This window comes from Neophocaena asiaeorientalis, unplaced genomic scaffold (genome assembly GCF_003031525.2).
Source record: "Neophocaena asiaeorientalis asiaeorientalis breed wild unplaced genomic scaffold, Neophocaena_asiaeorientalis_V1.1 scaffold1043, whole genome shotgun sequence".
In the NCBI taxonomy this organism is placed as follows: domain Eukaryota; kingdom Metazoa; phylum Chordata; class Mammalia; order Artiodactyla; family Phocoenidae; genus Neophocaena; species Neophocaena asiaeorientalis.
Window position 1 is genome coordinate 28,318 of NW_020173673.1, and position 19,731 is coordinate 48,048.

The window sequence follows — 19,731 nt, forward strand, 5'->3', positions numbered from 1 at the left end:
TCTACATTCTTGAATAAAGTAAGCACATCCAAGTATATATCTCTTAATTTTACAGAACAACAGACTAAACGTGATAAGGGAATGCAAATATTTATCGCCTTTTACTTTTTCTCCTCTATTTCTTGATCCCAACCATTTTACTGCTGATTTCTTTTCACATTTCCAAGGAAATGCCTAACCCAATGACATGTTATCTTGTTCCAAATAACTAAATGAGATGGAAAATTTCCCAATTCTATAAAATAGTAAAACTCTTACTCTTAAACCTCATAAACATCAATAAATGTCTTATTTACATCATTCATAAACTCAGACTCTGAAGCTACTTAAACTTTCTACTAAAAGGAGCAACATTTAGGCAAATTTATCCAAGTTACTACATAGAACAGGAGCACAGACATGTTATATACTCTGTTTTCTCCAGCCCTGCCCCAACCTTCCACTAATGAGAACATTAGCTGTTCTCTTTGAACATGTTAAATAATCTTCCTCAGCCTTCACTCAGGGCAGGAAAAGCTGCTGGCTATGGCCCTGGAGCGCGCGCTGGCCAGGGCAGCAGTGCCAGCCCTGGCTGCAGCCCTGGCTCGGGCTCTCTCTCCCTCATCTCTCAAAGCCTCTTCATTGTGGGGTGGGAAGGCAGTGGGGACCGTATCATGGATCTTGGCCAGAATCTCCAGCACTTTCATCTTGCTGGTTTCAGTGCGGGCTCTCGGGCCCCACAGAAACTCATAGCATGGAGGATCACCGTTGGCCACCTGGCAGTACTCCAGGTACCTTTCCTGCACTAAATCTTTGGCGATGAGCTTCTTGGGCTCCCCACTGATGAAGTTATTCCTCCCAGCATACAACCCCATTATATTCAGCAATTCCCAGACTTGCTCCTCAGTGGCGCAGTTGCCCTTCGTGACGATCACGCCCAGTGATCAGTCATCAGCACACCAGTCTTGGGAACCTCTCTGTCATCCCTCGGCTTTGCATCATAGCTTAGTTCCAGTTTATTGACAAGGACATAAGTATTCCTGTTGGGATCCACTTCCTTCACATCAAGGCCAAAGACTAGCTCCAAATGCTCAGAGGCTTTCCTGAGGATCTTATAGAAGTGATTCTTGTACATCTGTATTATATTTCTCAACATATCCGCCTTGGTAACGGGCTCCTTCATTTGATACTTGTACAAAATCCTTTGGATTTTCTAAAATGATGATCAAATTTACAACGAATAACTTTTGTTTCTTTTTAATAGTCCTAACATTTATTTATTTTTGTATTCTTATCCTCTGGCTATGCATTCCAGTCCAGTGTTGAACAGTAGAGTTGGTAGCATACTGCTTGCTGTGTCTTCTTCCTTACCTTAACGGAATGCTACTAACACTTTGCGTTTCACATTTCAGTTCTTTTGCTGTAGATTTTAGGAAATGAAAATTCCCTTCTAATGTCAGTTTGCTAAATGGTATTACTATGCATTAGTGTTGAGTTCTTTTCAAAAGCTTTTTCTGCATTTCAGTACATGGTCAAAGCGTTTTAAAATTTTATCTGTTAATGTGGTAATATTTTAGGCAGTTTTTTCCTAATGTTATATCATCTTTACATTTCTTGGATTCAGCCTCGTTTTTCTACATTTAATTCACTGCTGTATTGAAACTTCTATGGGTTTATTTAGGATCTTTGCCTGTGTGTGGGTGAGCTTGGCTCAAGTATTCTGTTTTCGGGGTGTCCTCAGCTGGTTTTCTTATCAAGGAGAGCTAGCCTGGGAAAATGAGTTGAAAGATTTCCCATCTTTTTGTATGCTTTGGATGTGTTTACATAAGATAATGGTTCATTTTTTGCTTATTATATGGCAGAACTGCCTTGTCCTGAAACATTTGAAGGTGGCTGGAGCTTTGAGGAGAGTTTCAGTTTGTATTTCTCAATTACAGTTTTCTATTTTTTTGGATCAATTGGGTAATTAATATTTTTTCTAAATAATGGTCTATTTTCATTGGGGTTTCAAATTTAATGGCAACATGTATATTCTTTTCATTGGAGAAATTCTCAAACATATACAACATAGAGAGACTAGTGTAGTAAAACCAACACATCTGACATTAGAATCAACAATTATCAATACATAGTCAGTCTGGTTCCATTTATACCCATAGGTACTCCAATCTCTGCCACTGAAATAATGAGAAACAAATCCTGGATATAATACCATTTCATCTTTAAATATGTCAGTGCCGGTTTCCAAAAGATAAGTACTCTTTATGAAATATAAACCTTATATGGTAGGATTATACATATTCTACCTTAAAAAAACTAACTCTGTGATATCATCAAATGTCCAATTACTTTTCACATTTACCTGACATATTTTTTAAATGTTTTATCCTTGAATTAGAGTCAAGTAAAGTCTGTTCATTGTCATTGTTTTTTATGTCCATTAATTTATAGATCTTATCCTCCCCCCTCTCCAATAGATACATTACTTCTTTTTCCTTGTCATTTTGTTGCTGTTGTTCAGGGGGAAAAAACCCTCATCTTATGTTCAGTCCAGTTTCGTATGGCCTGGATTTTGCTGATGCCAACACTGGTGTCCTTCTCCCCTTGTATTTCTTTAAATCGGTTGAAGTTAGATCAGATTAAGGTTTAACTTTTTTCTCTTTGTTTTCTTTCTTCTTCTGGAAAGACTGCTCCATAGGTGATACTGTGCACTTTTATTACTAGGAACCTAATGTCTGTCTCCATTTGTGTTGATGTTTGTAGTCTTTGAAGATTAGCATATTTATTCATTAACTAATTGAGAGTTACACAATGTTAATTTTCTCTTTCTATTATTCCTTCTGAATTTATTAGATGAAATATATATTTATGTAGAAACCTATCCTTGTCCTCCATTTGGTAATATTTATACTGTTCTCTTAGAATATTTAAATTCCTTCTGCACCTATATTTTGTATAATATTATTCAACTAATATCACTTACTTCTGTTTCTTTCTTTTGTAATTGATGATAACTATAAAACTGTCAGTTATATCAGCGTTTTCAAAGAGTAGGCTTTTGTTAGTTGGCTTCATTGTCTTTTTTTTTTTTTTTTTTTTTTTTTTTTTGGTAACTCTCAACCACTGCGCCACCAGCGAAGCCCTGCTTCTGTTTTATGTTTTGGTTTTTTGGCCCCGAGGCATGTCATAGCCTTAGGATCTAAAGGGGCATGATATATCAGGCAGGAGCCCTGATGGTTTTGAAAACACGACCAGAGATATTCAGAAATATGGGTCAAGAGGACTTTTTTTTTTGCGGTACGCGTGCCTCTCACAGTTGTGGTCTCTCCCATTGCGGAGCACAGGCTCCAGACGCGCAGGCTCAGCGGCCATGGCTCACGGGCCCAGCCGCTCTGCGGCATGTGGGATCCTCCCGGACTGGGGCACGAACCCGTGTCCCCGGCATCGGCAGGCGGACTCTCAACCACTGCGCCACCAGGGAAGCCCTTTTTTTTTTTCATTGTCTTTTAATTAATCATTTCTACACTATTTCATACATTCTCTTTTGGGGGGTTTAATATGGTGCTCCTCTAGTTTCTTGAAATTTTTTGCATGTTTTAAATATTTCTAATTTTTTTGTCCATTGGGATTTTAATTTCAATAACTATATTTTTATTTCCAGATATTGTTTTAGTTCTTTTTCAAATTAGCCTGTTCTTTTCCCTAATTTCTTATTCCTATGGTCTCTATGCTTTCTATTCTCTTTAATGGATTTTATTTTTAAACTGAGTTATAATTGACATATAACATCATAATAGTTTCAGGTATACAACATAATGATTCAACTTTTGTATATATTGTGAAATGATCACCACGATAAGTCTAGTTAACACCCATCACCACACATGGTTACAAGTTTTCTTGTGATGAGAACTTTTAAGATCTACCCTCTTAGCATCTTTCAAATATACACATACAGTATTATTAACCATGTTGCCATACTGTCCATTACATCCCCGGGACTTATTTATTTTATAGCTGGAAGTTTGTACCTTTTGACTACCTTTACCCATTTTGCCCACTCTCCACCCCCTGCTTTTGGCAACCACCAGTAGTTTCTCTGTATCACTGAGTTCATTTTTTTTTTTAAATTCTACATATAAGTGCCTTTCTCTGTCTGACTTATTTCACTTAGCATAATTCCCTCAAGGTCTATCCATGTTGTTGCAAATGGCAAGATTTCCTTCTTTTTATGGCTGAATAATATTACATTATGTATATATATATACATACATATATATATATGATATTTTCTTTATCCATTCATCCATTGGTGGACATCTAGGTTGTTTCCATATCTTGGCTATTGTAAATAATGCTGCTATGAACATGGGGGTGCATATATCTTTTCAAGTTAGCATTTTCATTTTCTTCCAAGAAATACCCAGAAGTGGAATTGCTGGATCATATGGTAGTTATATTTTTAGTTTTTTGAGGAACCTCCATACTGTTTTCCATAGCAGTTGCATTATTTTTAAAATAAATTTATTTAAGGCTATAAATATCCCTCTGAGTACCACTTGGGGTGTTTCCCACAAGTAATGCTAATAGAGCTTTATGTGTAGTGCTGGAATGTTTTACAAGCTGAATGTCTCTGTATTCCTTATGTTCTTAGAATTTTTTGAATATCTATATACATATATATACATACACACACACACATATACATGCAAACACACACAAATACTAGTAAGTGGAGAAAATTATTTTGGAGAAGGATGTGAAGAGGAGGAGAGAAGCAGAGAATTATTTAGAGAGGTTTCAGGGTCCCAGTGGGTGTTTTGCTTTGTTTTGTTTTGGTTATATATGATATAAGGGACTTGAACACATTTAACTGCTTATGACTGAATTGAGTTTTTCCTAAAAGTGAAAGGAGAGTTTCACATTAGAAAATCAAACAAAATAATTACAAATGCAACTGTCAGAGATCATTCAGGAAAACAGAAGTTACTTTCAATCGATAACTCAGGTAGAATTTAATGCAAGAAATTGGTTACTCAAATAATGGGAGAAGCCAAACAGAATAGAGTCAGGAAAACCAATACTTCGCAACTTGAGGAAATCACTCCCATCTTTAGGATAGAGAGACAAAGAGACGAGGTAGTGTTACTGGAGACTGGGAGTTGGGGTCAGCAGGATCCAGAACCATGGTTAACCAACATATTGGGGGCTAGAGTCATAGAGAAGATGTAACCGTTGAAGGAGGAGCCACTTGATTCAGAGAGAGAAAGGGAGAAGGAGAAAATGTCTGACTGTTTCTCTCCTCCTGGACTATAATCTGCTGGTGTCCTTGTTGCCCGATCCTTGATAGTAGCCAAATATTGGAGAACCTAGGAGCTGCAGCCTGCGGGAGTTATCTCCAAAACACTACAGAGCAGAGCAAAGAAAGAGTAAGGAGTGACTCTGAGGACAAATAAGTATAGGGCTGGCATAACACAATGTCATATTAAATGAGACAAATATACAGGTTGATAAAGAAAATTGTTTTATACAAATCAATATTGATTCATGATAAAAAGAGATGCTATCAAACTAGATAATGGATATCTACCAAAAAAATACCCTCCATTGCAAACATCATACTTAGTGGAAAACCACTGGAAATTGGGAATTCGATAAGAATAGCTACTATCACTATTTTTTATTCCACATTGTAAAAGAGACACCTGCCAGCTCAGTAAAAGGAAATAAATGAAATAAAGGAGTTAGAGATTGGAAAATGAGACCATTTAGTTGTCAGTTCTCCCCCAAATATCTCTAGGTTCAACAAAATCTCCATCAAAATCCCAGAAGGCCTTTATTTTTTTTAAAGAAATTGATATACTCTAAAATTTATGTGGGAATACAATGGACAAGAATAGCCAAAATGACTTCGAAAAAGAAAAGGAAATTTGGAGGACTGACACTACCTCATGTCAAGACATTATAAAGTATGATAATCAAGACAATGTGGTATTTTTGTAAAGATAGACAAATAGCTCAATGGAACGGAATAGAAAAACTGGCAATAGACTCTAACATATATAAACAACTGATTGTCAACAGTGGTACAAAGGCAATTCAGTGAAGAAAAGATAGTCGTTTCAAAAAATGATACTGGAACAATTGGAAATATACACACACACTTTGATCCATTACTTTCACTGTACAAGAAAAATAACAAAAAATGGATCACAGATCTAAATGTAAAATCCAAAACTATAAAACTGCTAGAAGGAAACGTAGGGGAAAGCCTTTGGGTTCTTGGGCTAGGCAAAGATTTTTTGGATACTACTTCTAAAGGACAATTCATAAAAGAACAAATTGATAAATTGGATTCCACCAGAATTAAAAACATCTGTTCTTCAAAAAGACACTGCTAAGAGAATGAAAAGACAACTAATAGAGTGGGAGAAAATATTTGCAAAACATATATATGGTAAAAAGCTACCCAGCATTTATAAAGAACTTTTAAAGCTCAATAATAAGAAAACATATAACCCAATATAAATGGTCAAAAGGTTTAAACAGACAGTTCACTGAAAGACAGTTAAGAATGACAGAGAAGGACGTGAAAAGATGCTCAACATCATTAATCATTAGGGAAATAAAAATTAAAATCCCAATGAGATACCACTACACACATATCAGAATATGCACAGTAAAAAGACTGCTCATACCAAGTATTGCCAAGGATGTGAAGGAACTCTCAGAGACTGCTGGTGAGGATGTAAGTTGGTACATCCACTTTGGGGAACAGTTTGGCAGTTTCTTAAAAAGTTAACCACATACCTGCAACATGACCTAGCTATTATACCACCAGGTATTTACCTGAGAGAAATGAAAGCTTATATCCATGCAAAGATGTTTATATGAAAGTTCATAGCATCTTTATTTGTAATAGTGAAAAACTGGAAAGAACTCAAATGTCCATCAACAGAGGGATAGATAAACAAACTTTGGTGTATACATACAATGGAACAAACTGTTGATACATGCTATAACATACATGACTCTCTAAATAATTATTTTGAGTGAAAGAACATAACACATAACAACATAACTCATACTGTATGATTTCATTTATATGCAATTCTAGGAAATGAAAACGAATGTATAGTGACGTAAAGAGTATCATTCAGTGGTTGCCTGTGGACTGGGAGGGATGTGAAAGATTACGAAGGAGCATGAGGAACCTTTTGGGGGTGATGGATATATTCATTATGTTGATTGTGCTGGTTGTTACGTGAGTGTATTCATATGCCAAAATTTATCAAATTTTGTGCTTTCAATATATGCAGTTTATTGTATGTCAGTTACACCTTAATAAAGCTGTTAAAAATTCTAGAATGAGCCAATCCAATCTATAGTTGAAATCAGAACTGTTTAAGAGGAATGATGTGGAGGTGGTCTATTGGAATTGGCTGGGAAAGGCATGACTGATCTTTGTGAGGTGGTGGAATAATACTATATCTTGATGGGGATGGGTTACATATGTGTATGCATTTGTACATTTAGGTTTTGTGAATAGCCTCTATGAATATTGTATAAGAATTATAAGAATACGATATGATTCAGAATAGAACAACATGAACTTTAAGAAAACAGGAATACCCAAGTTTTACTGATAATGTTTAATTATCCACTTTATTTAATGCATTGGTGAAGCATAAGTTAAGTATTACGTAATCCTTCTTAGCTTTGTATACACCAAGTATTTGAGTAATTTTCCATGCGAATTCCCTTTTCACGTGGCTGTGATGATATTGTATATACATCCTTCAACTGATCTTTCTATCTCTTAGACATTTCAGAGCCCATCTTACTCCTTCATCTAGAATCGATTCCTAATATTTGTTGGTCATAATTAACCCAATCCCAAATATCACAATAACAAAAAGAACAAGGTAACATTGCTTTGTAATTAAGGCTAGATAAGTTCTAGGTGAGCAATTTTTGAAGCCAGACTGTTAAAAAAAAATGTAGGTAGTTTAACTATTTACAGTGTTGCTGATAAACGTTCATTATTACCATAATGGAAGCAAATTACTGTAAAATTACCATAAAAGTACAGGAAATATTCAATAAGTTACTTAAAATGAAAGAGAATAATAAACTAACTTATGGCAAACACGTTTATGTGGCCTCAAGGCATAAGCCCCAAAGAAGAGAGTCAGATGTAGTGTGTGAGACATTTGTATATTATCTATACCCTGTTACAGAAAGATAAGCTTTTTGACTGTTCATTTCACAGGTCGGTGGTATTTTGCTCAAAATAGACTACTTCTCTTTGAGACTGCTCACCATATCGATCACTGGGCTTTACCTAGGCATTTGATATGGTCATTCTCATGTAGATCATATTTTGATATTCACATTTTTTTTAACCACAAACCAGCTATTAAGATCTAACTTATTTTAGCAAGTAATTCATGTAACAGGCATCCCTACCCCATCTCTACTACTTCCGTTATCCCTAAACTCCATATCTCATCAGTGACCCTCTACCCATCAGCAAAAACCCAGCGTCTTAGGACAATATCTCATGTGCTAATATTCACCATATTCTTAATCTCTGCCCCAGTCTTTAAGACTTAACCAATTATGAATTCTGTTTTTACATCTGTCTCCAGGGATTAGGCTCGAGAATGAGTTGTGATTTTTGGCAATATAGAATTAGCTTTAAAGAACAAAAAAAATACTTCTATCATCATATAACTTAGATATAACAACCATCAACATTTTTGTTTTATTTTCTGCTTATCTTTATTTTTTAGCATACTGCCTAGCAATTAGGAACAAATGTTAGCATTGCCTTTCTCGAGTTTCTAATCTAAAAACAGGAATAATAGAAGAGGAAGCACAGACGTCAAACATTCTCAAACTGATAGCACTGTAGTGAATGTCCAAAATCTTTTTTCATGTTGACTTATATGGGTTTTTAGGGTCCAATCCTAAGTACGCCATCATGCTGATACTATCTCTGAAAGAGATTTAACAGTATTCATAGTCTGCTGAGCTAGGAAAGTTTCTTAAAGGATCAAAAATGTCCTCTAATTCTAGCTTCCAAGTTTCCCGTAATGACATCAAGTGCAACTGCATAAAAATGATTTACTAAAACTGTGCCTATTCTTTAGAGTAGTCCTTGTTGTTTGGTGATAGAAATAGCTTTGTGATGATGTCCAGATCTCTAACCCCACCAGCACCAGTATCCTGGTCAACACTGAGGCCAGCAAATTAATCCTGATGCTGATGAAATCCAGGGAGAAGATATTCCCTGCTCTAGCAAGCACTATAGTAGTATAGATAACTATGACATGGAACTGGTAATACTGTTCTGTGTATACAGAACTCAGTGATGATATCTGTTGCATCACACCTGGATGTAAAACTGCATGTCCCTTCTTCTCCATAGGAGCACATGTTTGAAATTGTGCAGTACTTAAAATTCAAAAGAGAAAATACATGGGGAAGGGGATTGGACAAAAGCCTATGACAGAAAGTCATGAAATTTTTCAGTAGCTAAATACCTTTGTTTCCCCCATGTTCTTGCATATAACACCATACAAACATTGTGTACAACTATTTTAGATAAGTATATAAGATAATCAATGCAGATTATGAGTAGAATTAATTTGTTGCCTACAATTTTAAATTGTTTATTCTGCTTAAATACAGAAGAAATTCAGGTTTAGATAAGTAATTAGCAAAGGAGCTTATAGTGATGTGGCTTAAATATTCACACATATTTCTCAAATGTATGTTAATAAAAAAATATAAATTTATATATAACATAAGTATATAAATAATACTGAAATGTATATAAATTTAGATCTAAATAATATATACCTGTGTAATATATACACATATGTTATTCTTACAGTTCTGACAACATTTAAAGTAAAAAATATGGATATAAACAAGTAAAAATAATGTATATGTAACAATAGGGAGTTCAATTTTATCATCATTACTTAACCTCAGTGAATTTGATGTTCTGTTAAAAAAGAAAACAGTGCTACAAGGAGACAAGTTAAAATGGTTGTAGCGTCACTTTCATAAATAACTGATATCAAAACTATATTCCTTGATTTACAGTTTCACTCTTCATCATGTTACATATCTCACATTTTAATCATATATTTGAAGCTAGTTAAATGATTTGAAGAAATTCAGACTTATGATACATATTAAAACAAAAATAGGAGCAAAAGGAAAATTTTAAATGCTTTTTTTTTTTTTCGGTCGCAGGCCTCTCACTGTTGCAGCCTCTCCCATTGCGGAGCACAGGCTTCGGACGCGCAGGCTCAGTGGCCATGGCTCACGGGCCCAGCCGCTCCGCGGCACGTGGGATCTTCCCGGACCGGGGCACGAACCCGTGTCCCCTGCATCGGCAGGCGGACTCTCAACCACTGCGCCACCAGGGAAGCCCTTAAATGCTATTTTAAAGGCTAATTTTGTTATATTTTTTTTGCAAATAGGAAAACAGAGGTATTTGGTTGCTGTCAAGAGCTGTGAAGAAGCTAAGATTTTTATTCTTCTTGCAAGCTAACAAGTTAGCCTGTCACAGTTTCATGGATGCTGGCAGAAAACACAAGACGCTTGGGTAAGAGATAAAGAACGTTATTACTCAAAGCAATAGTAGTAGCCAGAGTATATGCATTTTCTTACACTGGTTACCCAAGTCCCAGTAACCAGAGAGTGACATGGAGAGGTCCAGGTGACACCAGAACATACAGTGAGTTGCATTGCAGGAAAGGAGCCCTGTGCTTAGGAAACCTGAATTTTGTATAATGGGCAGAAAGCATGCCTCCCCCCTGCTCTGGAGACATTATTTATAACTTCCAAGGCTGTTTGATACACAGACTTTGTTGAAAAGATCAGACAAAGGGCAGCCATTGCCTCACAAGATACGCAGAATTGCAAGTGACCCATAGAGAATTGTCCCTAAACATTATATGTTCTGTTTAATAGTTAGTCATTTGTATAGTTGATTTTCTCCTCCTTAGACATAAACTTTTGGTGAAGTAATAGGAACGGATTTACTTGAGGAGAAATCACCTTTGCAAAAATGTATTGTCTCACTCAATCCATTTTCTTAACATCCATCTGGTGCATATTTTATTGGGAGAAAGTAAACAGTAGGACAAAAATTAAAGTCCATGTAAACCAATTTGTTTCAGGAATTATATGTTTTAAGTGACAATTGACTCACAAAATGTACTCACTATTGTAAAGCTTATTCCAGGTGAGTTTCTTCAATTAGAAGTTAAAGCTTAAGCAAAATGAAAAAAGGTCCTTTGTTTTTCCATTTTGTGTATCAAAATAAACTGTCTGTGAAAACATCTATGTGCCCCTAAATGGAATTAATCAAAGATATAAAGGACAGATAGGTGAATATAATGAAAGCTATAGGGTTAGGAAAAATCTTCCTTCCTCTTACATTTTACACACACTTACCATTAGTATGTGACAGGTAGATGTTCTTGATTGCTCTGACCCCAAGGTTCTCAGCTTGTCAATGGCACAATAATAAGCATCCATTTCCTTCTCTGATGAAGCATATTTTATATTCTCTAATATCCTGTAAAGAAGGAATCAGTGAAATATAATAACACCTGAATCCTTACCACTGTTCTAATGGGGATAGCCTTTGGTTACAGGGAGATTTTTGAAATATTAAATATAAAATTAGATTTCAAAATTTACCACTTAGCATTCTTTTTTTTTAACATCTTTATTGGAGTATAATTGCTTTACAATGGTGTGTTAGTTTCTGCTTTATAACAAAGTGACTCAGCTATACATATATCCCCATATCTCCTCCCTCATGCGTCTCCCTCCCACCCTCCCTATCCCACCCCGCTAGGTGGTCACAAAGCACTGAGCTGATCTCCCTGTGCTATGTGGCTGCTTCCCACTAGCTATCTATTTTACATTTGGTAGTGTATACATGTCCATGCCACTCTCTCACTTTGTCCCAGCTTACCTTTCCCACTCCGCATGTCCTCAAGCCCATTCTCTACATCTGCTTCTTTATTCCTATCCTGCCCCTAGGTTCTTCAGAAGAATTTTTTTTTTTTTTAGATTCCATATATATATGTGTTAGCACATGGTATTTGTTTTTCACTTTCTGACTTACTTCACTCTGTATGACAGACTCTAGGTCCATCCACCTCACTACAAATAACTTAATTTCGTTTCTTTTTATGGCTAAGTAATATTCCATTGTATATATGTGCCACATCTTCTATGGGAGCTATTAATTGCCTATAATTTCTGGTCTGCTGTCTAGCTGCAAAACAAGCCCCAAGGGCCAAAAAAAACAACACACACACATAAATTTAAGAGTTGGCAGTTTGAAGTTCACAAGTATGAATCAAGATGGTAAAGGTGAGAGGTGGGATGCCATCTGTGTCTGCTACAACTATCATCTTACAGATTCAGTCTAGCGTTTGCTTCAGCCTCTTCAGGTTCAAAAAAGAAATCATGCAAACACTTTTCATTGTATTGGGCTCCTCACATGTTTTCTTAACCTTTCAAAAATAGTGTAGAATCAGCATGTTTAATGCAAGTAAACCTACATCCAGCATTGATCTTAGATTTCCTATAGGGTTCCTATTACAAAGAAAATACCACTGGTTCATGACCTTTTCTTATGAAAAGGCACAATTTGGACTCTTTGCTATATTTTGCTCCACTAGCTTTGCTTCAAATTACTTTGTACATTTAGTATAAAATTCAGCTCTAAGGGTTTTAATTTCGACCCTAGTCCTCTAGTCTTTTTCACACAAATCACTGTGTCTTTCTCCTCATTTTTCCTCAACTTAAACATGAGTCTCCTATTCAATTTGCATTGCCTTTAACCATACTATTTTCTCCCCTGACTTAACTGATTTGCCCATTCCTCTTTCCCTGGCTGCACTACTATTTGCTGAGGAATTTTTTACAATCCCACTACATCCTCAAGTCACAAAGTTATGGGCATGATGGCAGCAAAGAGCTTAGATATCTAGGAAGAAAAGTTGGAGTGAGGGGCTCTTCATGGAAACGAAAGTGAGAAGGGGCATGTAGAGGGGAGTGTGATGCTACTACCTTTCAAGAAGTCAAGGTAAATGATGATGCGATTGTGGATGATTTTCTGTCTTTCCCAAAGCATTACTTTTCACTACAATATATATAAGATCATGATCCTGAGGTTTGCTTCAACAGATTTCACCAAAACAAACCCAGATTTGTACATTTCTTTTGTTTTTCTTTTTCTCCGTATGTTTCATTTCTTATGAAAAAGCTGTTTGATGTGTTATGTAGAGTAAGGCTTCCCAAGTCCTGCTCTCTATCTAATTCTATATCCTCATCTCCTGAAACATTCTAAGCATAATCCAAAAGGAAAAATTTTGGCCCTTGCTCAAACATGTCATGTTGTTTGATGTCCCCAAACCATTAAACAGACTGCTTCCCCTGCTGAGATATAATATTCCTCACGTCTCTATGATGAACTCTTAACTTTTGACACCAATATTAGTCATCATTTCTTGGCAGGGCCTTTCTTGACATTGATGGGTCGAGCAAACAAATTCCTTTTTTGTACTTCGTCTGTATCATGTTTTCTACATATATTTCTACCTATATTGTAGTTTACTAAATAGTATAAATTTGTTTTAATATTAGTCTTGAGATTCCTAAGATCCAAAACTAGGTCTTATTTTCTTTTACCACCCAGAGCCAGGAAACATCTGTTACATAGTAACAATGTAATAAACGGGGTTCATTGTTGAATTACCTTTTTATTTGATTCTCTCTTAGAACTCTTTATGCCTCTATAACTTTCTACATTAAAAATTCACATAAAGTATCCACTTAAAATTTTTACTCTCCTTTAAACAAAAATAAAAGTGCATATTCAACTTTTCCTGACCTCCTTTGATTTCTTCTCTTTTAAATCAGAGAAAACCTTGCCACTTAATTTTTTATAAAGCAAATGCTTACTTTCTGAAAATGTTCCATAATTAGGTACATTTCTGGAAATTATTTATATTATAACCATGGTCATTTCTTCTTTGTAAGTTACTATAATATAGCAGTTGTATCTTTTTAAGTGCTTTGTATTCTGTTTTAGTAATTTGGATGAAAGAAAGAATGGCATATCCAAGCAGGTTAGTAATATAATTATCATCAACATAATCTTAATTCTCCTTTTTGAAGTATTGTTTCATTATACTGTTACTATGACTACTTATGTAGGTGAAAATCATTGTGGTGTAGTAGCAGAAACACGAAATGGCAGTCAAGATACCAGTGTTCCAATTCAGTACTTGCACTTTGTTGTGTATCCTGAAGTACGCTGCTTAACTTCTCAGACCTTTGAATTTGCTTACCAATAAAATAAAATTGCTGGTATAAATAATCTGGAAGGTTAATTATAGCTCTCAGTGTTATCTGATCCCAAGATTCAATGCATATTCCTTTGCCTTTTCTGATGATACCACTGATTCATATATTCTACATATAAATTGTGTTGAATGAGTGTATTTATGGAATAGGGACTTAAGTTTTTATGATCTTAGAAAAAGAGTATGAAAGTGAAGAAGGTTGGCTTTGTATACTCAAATGAGAAAGAAAAATACCTAGGTGTAGGTCAAAGAAATGGAAGCCTGGAAGATGATGGCTTTTAATTTGGACTGAATTTATGTTGTGGTCATGGGGATGTCAGTGACATCTTTACCTTAGTCATTCTTATTGTTAACTCTATGTAAAAGATGAGGGTAGTATCTAGATTCTTTAAATAATAATAATAAAATAAATACAAAAAGGAGGAGAAGCTAAAAGCTGTCAGAAAAGAAAAGAAACAAATAGATGCAGCTTCTCAAACAACCATTAATGTGAAAATAAACTGAACAATAAAGAGCAACTTTTTCTTGAGGAACAACTACCCCACAAGAAGTCTGTTAAATTACATGAGCTTACTAAGATTGATGATCATGAGTGTTTATAACAGTCCTTCAATTAAGGATGTAGCAAACAATGGAATGCTATGAGGGTAATGAGAAATCTATAGGTGACAAAGAGATCTCAACACTTTGTTTTACTCTAACAATAGAAAAAGGGAAAACATTTTTAGATACTGATTTTTCTTCCAAAGCCTTCAGTTAGTTATTTCAAACTAATAAAGTAGAAAGAGCCTAGAAATTGTATGTCAGATCTTAGTAAAATTATAAAGCGACTTAAAAGCCCTTTGAATAAATTTACTTAACATGCAAAGGAATTTGAAGACTATCCTAAAGTTGAGGAATCATATATTCTATAATTTGCCACATTTAAAATAAAAATAGGGACACCATGCAGGAAAACTGTTACTGAATTTGTGGAAGATATTCTGCAATAATTTGTTAGTGGACCAATACATATTTCAGTAATACTGAGAAACTGACAGATGTAAATCAAGTTTTGTCAGTTCTTAAGCAGATAGGAATTTACTTCAGTACGTCTCTCCTTAATCACAATCGCAAATGTTACTACAAGATGAATTTGGATGTGCAGACTCTATCTTTCTCTCCACATGTTGTCTACTTGATAAACTATCAAGTAAATTCTTATTTGAAAAACACAGCTCGGAGCACTCTTACTACTCATTCTGTCATGGTCTCAGCCTATCCTAGGCAAATGTGAAGTTATTTTTCTACATGAAATGTCAATGAAATGTTTCCTAAGCAAATGCCCTTCTGATGTATTAAAGTCCATATTTTATATTTACATGGTATCATAAATCTATTACCACTGTAATAAATTTTTTAAAAAATTTTGAAAAAAAGTGAATTTTAAAACTATAACAATAAAAAAAAAAAAACTATAACAATAAGATAAAGCAGGGATATTTCCGCCTGTTTGGTACCATGAATTCAGCTGAATTGCAATAGTTTCCTATCTGGTCTCAATGCTGGTGCCCTAGACCCACAATAGTGTCTTCTCAGCCAGAGTGAACTTTTTAAATGTTTGATCAACGTCTTTTTCTCAAAACACAAAGGCTTCTGATCTCACTTACAAGGCTCTTAATAACCTAGCCCCTTCCACCTCTCTTTCCTCCTGGACTTGGCACCAGTCACATATCTTCTTTGCTGTTACTTGAATACACAAACATAGTCTTGCTTCAAGGACATTTTACTTATTTTTCCCCTATTTATTTGCTTTTTCCCTAGGTATCATCATGGCTTACTCTTAGCTTTCTTCAGGCCTTTGCCAAAAAAAAAAAAAAAAAAGCTCTTATATCCTCCTAACACATATTGTCCCCTGTTTCTTGTTTTGGTCTTTGGTTTTCTACACTGTATACATTGCAATCACTTTGTGTATATATATACATATTTTATGTAGTGTTAAGTATTATTCTCTTTTCCACCCACTAGAATATAAGCTTCATGTGGGCAGGGACTTGATCAGTTTGATTCATTACTGCTTCCCCAGCCCCTAAAATGATATGTGGTACATAATAGACATTCAATAAATATTCTTTGAAGGCATAAATGAGGTGAGATGTGTGTATTGATAATAAATGTATCAATAAATATTAACTCTGTTGGCTCTTTTGCTCTCAGCCAAATTACTTGTCAACTGAACCAATCAAGGGTACATTTAATATGGCTGAATTACATATCCTAAACGTTTGTTGAGACCTGCGAAGTGTGCATGTGTTTACTCTTTGATCCTAAACATAAACTTGGGATTATTAATATATAAGCTTTTGAGAAGGTAGTATAGAGTGGCAGGACTGGAGACAACTCCAGAGAAGCTGGATTTGAGAGGCCTTGCTTTTATTTCTTCTTAGAAGTGTGTAATTGGACAATTCAACTGGCTTCTCATCATCTTAATTTCCTCATCTACTAAACTGGACCAATAGAAATAATTACTTTCTGGCTTGCCTCACAGGATTGTTGTAAATCTCAAGTAAACCAAAGCATTTAAATATATTGTGTAAACCTTTCTGTGGGCTGCATTCCTGATGTTTACAGGTGTAAGAAAAAATACAAATTAAAAATAAGAAAAAAAAATCAATTCTCCCTGGTGCAAACAGGGAAACAGGCTCCTCCCCCTTCCTTTTCTTAAAGCATTTACTTTAGAATTTCAGTAATTATAAAATCTTTCTCTGCCTCTTTGAAGTGTATGTAAATCTTTTCAAAAGCTAAGTAAGCCTTTTTTTAGTTCTACAACCCAGTAATGTTTCCTCAAGGACCAGGGAGCCATGATTTGAAATGCAATCATCAAGGAAAATAGTACCCCTATCTCCCAGTTTCCACGGAGGACAGGAGCCTACGTTTAGCTGGTATCTGTCTCTAAGTTGCAAACCTAGCTCCTGTCATAAAGATCCAGGAAATTTTTTTTCTTTTGGATAAAGACCATTACCAAACACAAATGGTCACTCCAATTACCAGGTGAATTTTGGATGAACTTTGTGTGAGAAAGGGTGCTGTCAAGTCCTCATACTTGAGGCTTGTTATTGTTTATTGTTTACTTGGGAGCAAGTATATAATGGGTTGTATCTGCTTGGTTGTATAAAAGGGTAAGATTTCTTTCTGTCTTTGCATTCTTTTTAGATTGCCTGTGCTATGTATCACACTCCAGTTTAATGCTCATTCAATAATAAAACTGTTTTCTTTCTCTTTTTCTACCTTTGTGGAGGGGTTTTCTAGGTTAACAAACGATTTTTGTTTCTAATAATATTTCCCCAACTTAGGTAAATGAAAAGTCACATGAAAAACAGAATGAGGAGAATTATTGTTTCTACGTGGGAAGTAGAGAGCTGAAAAAAACATTAATCCATCCTTATAACAAGAACCAAAGCTGGACAAACTGCAAGTTTACAACTTTTTTTAGATCCGTAAGAGACCTCAGTCACAGGGCAGCCAACTAGACCAAAATCTAAGAAGAGTTCAGCTGGAATTATTTACAAATTGGTAAAGGACAAGTAGAGACTGGCAAGAGTATGTGGATCCCTTGGGGATCATAGATAGGGAGGGAGTTCAGACCCACTCTTAACACCTAACTTACTCCATGGGCCTCGCTCCCCTACCTTCCCCCCAAAAGATTGGTAGAAGACCTGAGACAGCAAAACACACTGTTAAGAGAATGAAAACACAAACCACAGACAGGGCAAAAATATCTGTCAATCACCTATATGGCAAAGGACTTGTTTACAGAATATATAAAGAACTTTCAAAACTCATCAAAGAGAAAGTAAACAACACAATAAAAATATGGGCAAAATGTTTGAATATACACTAAATCAAAGAAGGTATACGGATGGCAAATAAGCAGATAAAATGATGTTCATTTTATCTGGTCATTAAGAAAATTCATATTAAAACCACTATGAAATACTACCAAATGTTTATTAGAATGCCTAAAAAACAACAGCAGTTGCTGGTGAGGATACAGAGCAACTTGAACATTCATAAATTGCAAAATGATCACTTTGGAAAGCAGAAACAGTTTCTTTTAAAGGTAAACACACCTATACCATGTGACCCAGAAATCCCACTTCCCCCCAAAAGAGAGAAAAATTATGTTCACACAAAAACATGTATGTGGAAGTTTTTAGCAGCTTTACTCATAATCACAAAACACTGGAAAGAACCCAAATGTTCTTCAGCCAGTGAACAGATAAACAAACTGTAGTACATCCATACAGTGGAATAGTATTCAGCAATAAAACTTAAAAAAAAAACCAAACACAAAACTATTGATACATGCAACAACATTCATAAATCTCAAATGCTTTTTGCTAACTGAAAAAAGCCAGGTCAAAAGACTACAAACTAAATAATTCTATTTATATGATGTTCTGGAAAAGGCAAAGCTATCGGGATGGAGAGTAGATCAGTGGTTGCTAGGGGTTCAGGGTAGAGGAAAGGGTTGACTATCAAGGAGAGGCACAAAGAAAGCTTTTTTTTTTAAAAAATGTGCAGGCCTCTCACTGTCGTGGCCTCTCTTGTTGCGGAGCACAGGCTCCAGACACGCAGGCTCAGTAGTTGTGGCTCACGGGCCCAGTTGCTCCGCGGCATGTGGGATCCTCCCAGACCAGGGCTCGAACCCATTTCCCCCGCATTGGCAGGCAGATTCTTAACCACTGCGCCACCAGGGAAACCCATAAAGAAAGTTTATGATTTGATAAAACTGTTCTGTATCATGACTTCGGCTGTAGATACATGACTCTGCAAATGTGCCAAAATTAATAAAAATGTACACAACAAAGTGAATTTTACGACATATAACATAAAATTGCATTTAGAAAGAATAAAATATACTAATGTGATAATTTGTCCTCAGTTACTAATAAATCTCAACTGTGGCACGTTGAATCATATAAAAGTTTCAGGTTTATTAAGCATAACTTAATTTGACTTTAGTGTATCAACAAATGGATCAAACAAAAAGCCATATTATTCTCAAACTGAGGACAAAATGGAAAAAGAACATAAAGTATTTTATAACAAAATTATTAAATCTGTCCCACCAAAGGGAGGTAGTATCTTTTGGGCCTCTCACTGTTGCAGCCTCTCCAGTTGCGGAGCACAGGCTCCAGACACGCAGGCTCAGCGGCCATGGCTCACGGGCCCAGCCGCTCCGCGACATGTGGGATCCTCCCGAACCAGGGCACGAACCCGTGTCCCCTGCATCGGCAGGCGGACTCCCAGCCACTGCGCCACCAGGGACGCCCAGTAGTATCATTTTTGAAATATCAGG

The 19,731-nt window shown here is 35.7% G+C and overlaps 1 protein-coding gene across 1 annotated transcript in view; it reads right to left on the reverse strand.

Moving 5' to 3' along the window:
• Positions 1-497: 497 nt before the first annotated feature.
• The window catches only part of LOC112401968 (melanoma-associated antigen B10-like), a 91,159-nt gene continuing 71,925 nt past the window's right edge, over positions 498-19,731 (reverse strand). Inside the window, 3 exon segments of the mRNA XM_024748493.1 lie at positions 498-923; positions 926-1,192; positions 11,458-11,581. Of these exon segments, the coding sequence (XP_024604261.1) occupies positions 498-923; positions 926-1,192; positions 11,458-11,581 (817 nt within the window).